The sequence below is a fragment of the Vanellus vanellus genome (assembly GCF_965231255.1).
Source record: "Vanellus vanellus genome assembly, chromosome: Z".
Lineage (NCBI taxonomy): Eukaryota > Metazoa > Chordata > Aves > Charadriiformes > Charadriidae > Vanellus > Vanellus vanellus.
In genome coordinates this window covers 11,828,945-11,835,844 of record NC_138908.1, presented here as the reverse complement: position 1 = coordinate 11,835,844, position 6,900 = coordinate 11,828,945, and the positions used below count along the sequence as shown (strand labels likewise).

At 45.4% G+C, this 6,900-nt stretch overlaps 1 protein-coding gene across 1 annotated transcript; it reads left to right on the top strand.

The window, feature by feature from the left end:
* Positions 1 to 520: 520 nt before the first annotated feature.
* TMEM215 (transmembrane protein 215) lies at positions 521 to 1,240 on the top strand (the record flags this gene model as incomplete). Its single annotated transcript, XM_082497668.1, has 1 exon — positions 521 to 1,240. One exon carries the CDS (start codon positions 521 to 523, stop codon positions 1,238 to 1,240), a length of 720 nt encoding a protein of 239 aa, XP_082353794.1.
* Positions 1,241 to 6,900: the final 5,660 nt, after the last annotated feature.

The following is a 6,900-nucleotide window of genomic DNA, read 5'->3' as shown; positions in this document are numbered from 1 at the left end:
CCGGCCCCCGATCCTCCCCGTCCCGCCCTCTTAATACCTCCCACCCCGCAGCCCCCCGCCCGGGGGCGGCGCACGTACTCACGGCTGCTGCGGGGCTCCGGCGGGGCTGGGCGAGGAGGAGGAGGAGGAGGAAGGGCAGGTGTCCCTTGCGGCCGCTTGCTCCGGCGGCTGGATACCGCCTGGGTGTCCCTACCTCCCCCCTTCTCCGCCCGCCCCCCTCCCGCCCTCTCGCCGGCCGCCGGCGGGGGGGGCCGGGGCCGCCTTAGCGGAGCGTTCGGCGGAGCGCGGCTCAGAGCGGCTCGGGGGAGGCGGCAGAGAGGACGGCTGCCGCCCGCCGGCCCCGGCCCCTTCCCGCCCTCCGGCTGCGGCTCCGGCCAGGGGAAGGCGAGCGGTGCCGGCCGTGGGGGGACCTCCGCTCTTCAGCGCCCGCCAAACTTCAGCCACTTTGCCGGGGAGCACCCGCCCCTTGCCCCGAGGGGCTGCTTCGGTGGAGGAAAGTGGTCCCTCGCACGCCGGCAGGATGGTGCGGACCATGAGACCTGATGACATCAACCCCCGGACGGGGCTGGTGGTGGCTCTGGTCAGCGTCTTCCTGGTGTTCGGCTTCATGTTCACTGTGTCCGGCATCAAGGGAGAGACCCTGGGGGACATCCCGCTGCTGGCCATCGGGCCAGCCATCTGCCTGCCAGGCATCGCCGCCATCGCCCTCACCAGAAAGACTGACGGCTGTACCAAGTGGCCCAAGAACAAGTGTCCGTGCTGCAAGCAAGTCAAGGACCGGGATGTCATGGAGCTGCTGAGGACCCCCTCAGATCTGGAGTCTGGCAAGGGGAGTTGCGATGAGTTGGCCAAGAAAGCATACCAGAAGGACAGGAGAGTGCTGCGGGGTGAGGACTCCGTGTCCATCTGCACCACCACCACCACCACCACCATGGGAGAATGCAAGAGCCTCATCAGAAAGGTGGAGCAGGAGGAGATGCTGAGATACCTGGAGACCTGTTACCCAGAGATGCCGGGGAATGTGTTCGTGGGAGATGGCTCCATGTACAGTGCCTTGGAGAAGAAGAGCTCTTCTCCTATCAGGGACAGCGCTGATTGCCCTGACATTGAAGACAACATTTTTGTTGCTCCTAAAGACAGTATCATTGTCTGCTCTTACAAGGAGAACAGCCCTTATGACAGATACTGTTGTTACATAAACCCCACTGGAGTCAACTCAGACCAGGAGACCATAGTGTGAAAGATGCATACTTTATATATATGTATGTATACAAAAACTGCAACTTCAACTTCTTGATAGGGGATAATATAGCTGACTGCACTGCATGGGACAACCCTGATACTATTACAATTTAACCTGGTATGTGACTGATACTCAAACCTTTTGTGCCTGAAATACTCTTTCTGTAAGTAAACAAGCATGTTTAAAGGTTAAAGAATTCAATTCTTCATTTTGGAAAAAAAAAAAGAAGTTACATTTTAATTTTATTTTCTCCCTTTCCCTTCTTTCCTGCTGCCTATTGTACCCAAGCCCGTAGACACACTGGCAGGAGGGCAGCAGTGGCTGTCAGCTGAGATCAAGTGCTGAATCAAAACTCTGGAGCTGTCTGTAGGAAAGAATGTGGTGCTTTGTGGCTGAATAGGTTTTAGCAATAGTGTCACTTTGTTTTGGGAGGGATTGAGAGATGTCAGCATGCACTCCTATAGCTGGCTGATGTTAGGGAATGTAGAAGTGATTTCTCTTTATTCCTTCTTCTTCCTAGCAGGATTTTATTTTCCCGTGCTTCAAGGAATCAATGTGGTGACCCTGTGGGCTCTTCTGAAACTATCCTAGGAGCCAGATAGGCTCAGGGGAGTTTTCAAAGGCTAATCCATCATCAGTCGTATGCAAGGTACAGGTTTTAGCTTCGCTCCCCATTGGTATCACATTCACTGGAATGTTTCTAACACTTCTGGATTTTATTGGCATACTTGACAAGGAGATTACAACATGATCATGACACAGTTCTTGCAGAGACTAGGAGCAGATGTCAGTGGACTCAGGTCTTAAAAATACATTTCAGTACCTCTAAAGTCACTTAGGGTATAGACTTCTGTGGCTTGTGTTCAGTGCTCGATCTGACTCTTCTGAAAATGTCATTTTTGTGTGCCTTTTCTGAAATGCCAGATGTTTCTCTATGGGTGATAAATGGTTACCGTCCACTCAGGGGTCTCAAAGCCATGCTTTGCTGGGGGAGGGAACAGAGGACCTGGCTGCCAGATGTTTTTGTTCACAGCTTACGGATACATAGCAAGACAAATATGAAGTGAGTAGCAAGGGTTAACCATTCAAAATCTGAACCTGCAGTTTATATGCAGAAACGTGAATCCTGGATATTCTGTCCAACAGTAAATTGTGTGTTCCAGGCTGTGTATAAAATCTTATCTGGCCTCTACGATGTAGGTAATAGAGACATGGTACAATACAATGTGCATGCTAAGCAGCTACTCTGAGGGTTAAGCTCTTAGGGTAACAGTTACTAAAGCACAGAGTAATTTGCTAGCATCTCACAAAGCCCCAGTTCTTGTAACTAAACTCTCACAACTTCAAAAAGTTTCTCTGTGATGGAAGTCTTCATAACTGTTCTTGCTTAGCTGTTTTTTGTCACCTGTAAGTTGTACCAGACAAATGTATTGAATTACCAGGGTAAGAAAGAAGAAAAACAGCTTTTCTTTTGTAGCAACCTGAGATCTTGTGTAGAAAGTAGCAAGGAATTTTCCACTGAAACGAGCCATTCTCTGCTGCCCATGGAACTGTTTGGAAAGTGAATGGAAACTTTATGCATCCACTAGTTTGTTTGTTTGGAAACTTAGGTCCAATCATTACAGACAACCAGTCTCTGGAGAGGTTGCCAGAAGGAGGAAATACAATGTTTTGCATAACAGTTTGATTCCTTTCAGACCAAACAAGATGTTTTGTTAACACTATGGTCAGTTTTTGGTGGAGCTCCACGATGCTGTTAGGATCTAGATCTACTAGCTAGACTGAGTCAGGTAAAACCTCTCAATAGGTGGCTACAGACATCTTTGCTGCTCTGGTGTGCAGCAACAGTACTGTGGGAAGAAACAAACACACACAGCCTGTACAGCTCCAGTTTTACCCGCTGAGCAAAGGAATGCCACAAAAACAGACCCTCTCCCTGACATGTTCAACTCCCACTTCCACATAAAAGCACTCTGTTGTTGTCAGGCAGATTGTCTCCCGCAGGCTTAGTCACTGCAGGACCTTATTCTGCAATGTACAGAGTATCTCTTTGATGGCACTGGGAAGTCTTATTTCATGACCTCTGAAGCCAACAGCTGAAATACTACTGATGCACATGATGAGGAATAGGGTCTTTCATTGCTTTCTGTTCCCCAAGGAGGCAGGTGAGGGTCTCAGCGTGTGCCCATCCATGGGTGCTCAGCACGTCTGAAGATCAGACCCACCACGAGAAAACAGGCTGCTCAGTAGACGTGTAATGCCTTTGCCGGGGTTGTGAGCAATCGCTCGCCTTGCATAAGAGAGCAAAGCGTCAGCCCGCTGGGAACCTAGATTTGTACAGTTCTGCAAATATATATAGGAAGAGGTCAAGTTTTTCCATTTTGTCTGGGATTAGATGTTCTCTGTCAAAAGTTATATGGGGTTTTACAAGGCAAGACGGCAAACTAGTGACAAATGGAATGGTAAATATATAACTTGAGATACAGCCACACAGATCTGAGTCATGTGCTTTATTCCATTCTTAGTGTAGAAAACAAGAGAATGTTTGCATTAAAGCAAAGTTTAATGGGAGTTAAAATTTCCCACAATAAAGAAAGAGATATTAAAAAAAGTGTATTTAAAACACAGTATTTACAAGCAATGGCTTTCCTCCGTTCATTTATCTGAGGTAAGATTTCATAACAAAATACAAGTTTAAGCAATATTTCTAGGCTAATCCACCGTAATCCACTAAAGATTTTATTGAACACGTGGGAATTTGAAGTTAAATATATTAGTACTGCCTCTGAATCTCTTTCTTTATGATTTTTCCTTTCTTTTCTGCTAGTTAAATAGAGAATGAATGGAAATGGATGAATTTGGCCATTTAAAAAATAAGAATTTGTTCATTTAAAAATGAAAGTTTGGTTGCTTTTGTTTTTTTTTTTTTTAAATAAAGTGAGATTTTTTCATACACTATAGTTTTGCAAGTAGAAATCTACTGCTTATTTGATCAAAGACAGCATGACAGCAGCTTCAAGCTTTTTATGCAGATACCATGCCCAGGCCAGAGAATTACTGGGGCTTTTTTTCATTCAGCTCATGTGGTCTCTTCTGATGGCCACTACAACTTCTGGGACCAGTGCTAATCTTGGAACAAGCAGGAATAATCACGTTGCTTTTCAGAGGCAGCTTCTAGTCCTGGATCTGGATTTGGCTTCAGGACACCACAGCTTGGGGTGCGATTCCAAGCCATGGCCTGGAGATGGGGGCTTCTTTCTGCCCTTGCTACCTTTAAAACACCTCTAAGTCATCATCCCACTTCTCAATACTCTCCTCCCAAAAATGGATGCAGTTTTAGCGGAGCTCTGTTTGCCCAGTTAATGCCTGGTCTCATTGAAGTCAATCGCCACATATTGCTAGGTCCTACACTATGGGTGGCAGAGCATATATTAGCGTTTGAAGAAAACCAGTGATTTGGCCATTCAGTGAAGGTTCCTAACATATATAAAATTTATTTTTAGAATAGCACGTGTCATAGTGCTACCGTGGAGTTTACCTTCTTTTAAGAAGCAAGATGTGATACACAGATCAACTGCACATAGGGCAATTTTGTGTTGCTTTGTTTAAATTTCTATCATCATGAATAGCATTTTTACAGTCATATATGCTGGTCATTGCAAAGCCTTTAACAGAAAATGGTATTTTCAATCAATGTGCAGTTTGTCCCCCTAGAGCACTAAACCCCTGGAGTGGGTCCTTTCTGCCTAGAACCCAACGAGTGGGAGGTGAGTGTGCGCAGGGTATGTGTCCCTCGGGACCAGTATTATGCTCTTGATCTGCATTCTGAAGAAACGTGGTGCTCTTCCACAGGCGGTTCCTCCCCATCCCATCCAACCTCTCCACAGTACTGGCTCCAGTAACTAATTATTATGTTGCAATTAGGAGAGTAACAGCCACTGTGACCCCCTCCCAGCATTTCTCATGGTCCATACCAGACTGTTTACAGAGTGAGCTCCTGCTTTTGACTGGGGTGGTGGAATCTAACCCTATATGATCCACCCTTTGTAAGCTGTTATGTTGAGACATCCAACTAAACTGTCAGTTCTTGCAGCTCAGGCCTGGCGTTTTGCATCTCTATATAATACCTTTCACACTAAAGGTGCTGTAGAGATGGGTAGGAGATGGGTGACTGTCAGGCTTCAAAGGCACTTCCAGCCTGATTTTCGTGAGCATTTAGGGGCTGATCTACTTCTATGCAGAGCACAATCTGCACTCAGAAACTTGAATCTTAACACGTTGCCAGTAAAGCCATATTGCTAAAGAATGCAGTCCTGACATGGGAGATTTGCTGAGTCTTGAAAGGTTTCCATGTAAGTGTCTAATATGAATCATACATAAAACTTGTAGAGGAGTTGCCTAATATGTAGACTAGAGGAGTTTTCTCGACACATTCTTAACACACAGCATGGGGCTTCAGCTGCAAAGCAGCTCATGCTGAGCCCATTTCTCCTCTGCAGCCAGTCTGAACATGCAATCCCTACTGGGACAACTGTCAGCAGGTTTGTTACTTCTCTGTTAGTACCCTTTTATGTCTGGTCTTTAGAAACAACACAGAGAGCGGATCTATAATTCACTTTTAATGCTGTCTGGCAAAATTTCATCAGTAAGCACTACCTTTAGTTTATCAGTCCCCTCAGTAGAGGAATTCCAGACCCTGTATATCTTTGCCAGGCAAGGAGATCCAGCTATCACTGGTTTTTAAATCATGGTTTATTTTCTGTTCAGAACAGTTGTAAGGATTAGCCCTGGCTATCCTATTGTCAGATGCACGCAGAAGTGCTTAGGCTTAATCTTTTTACTTAAAAACACTGCATAGGTGTATACACATTACACATTTGTTTGCAAAAGCAGGTCACAGAATGCACGAGCATAGCAATATATTAATTTGAGATCTGATCAGAGGATTCCTGTCTTTCCGGCACCTCACCTGAATTTTCTGTATCAAGCCTATCACAATTCAAAATGCCTTCCATACTTTAGGAGATGAGAATTTTTCTAAGAAGAACTCCGTTGTGGCTTTTTACGGACAGTTATTCCAACAGGCTACACAGAGTTTAAATGTCCCAGGACTGTGTTTCATTATAACCCCTGTGAAATCCTGGTTCTGTTGCCAATCACAAACTCAAATTTTCCAGTGCTTTGCGTTCAGCATTTCCCCAAACCATTGGTAAAAGCCTTGAACCCTTAGTAAATTCTGACAGATTCAGTATCAGTATTTTTTTCAACCCACAGTTTCATTACTTAGTGCATGGAAAAGGGTTAAATACTTTGAAAATCTGGCTATGTACTTGGTTCTAGTGAGGCAAGGACAGAAAAAGAGGTATTATTCATGAAAGCAAAAGAGACAAAAAAGGCTTCACAGACCGTATTTCAATGCTTCTTAGTGTAACTGTGTTATGTTCTGGTCTCATAGGCGATATGTTTAGTGCATTTTTCCATATGCGTTGCTTGTCTTTGGCAGCTTAGCCTGAACAGGCTCTTCAGGTAGGGACAGAGAGTATTTTTCTGCCTGGAGGCAGGATGCAATAGCTACAGAAAAAAAAATTAAATTGGTATGTAGTAGGGATCTCATGCCAGGAACGCTGATTCTTTTCCAGAATCTCATCAAAACACTT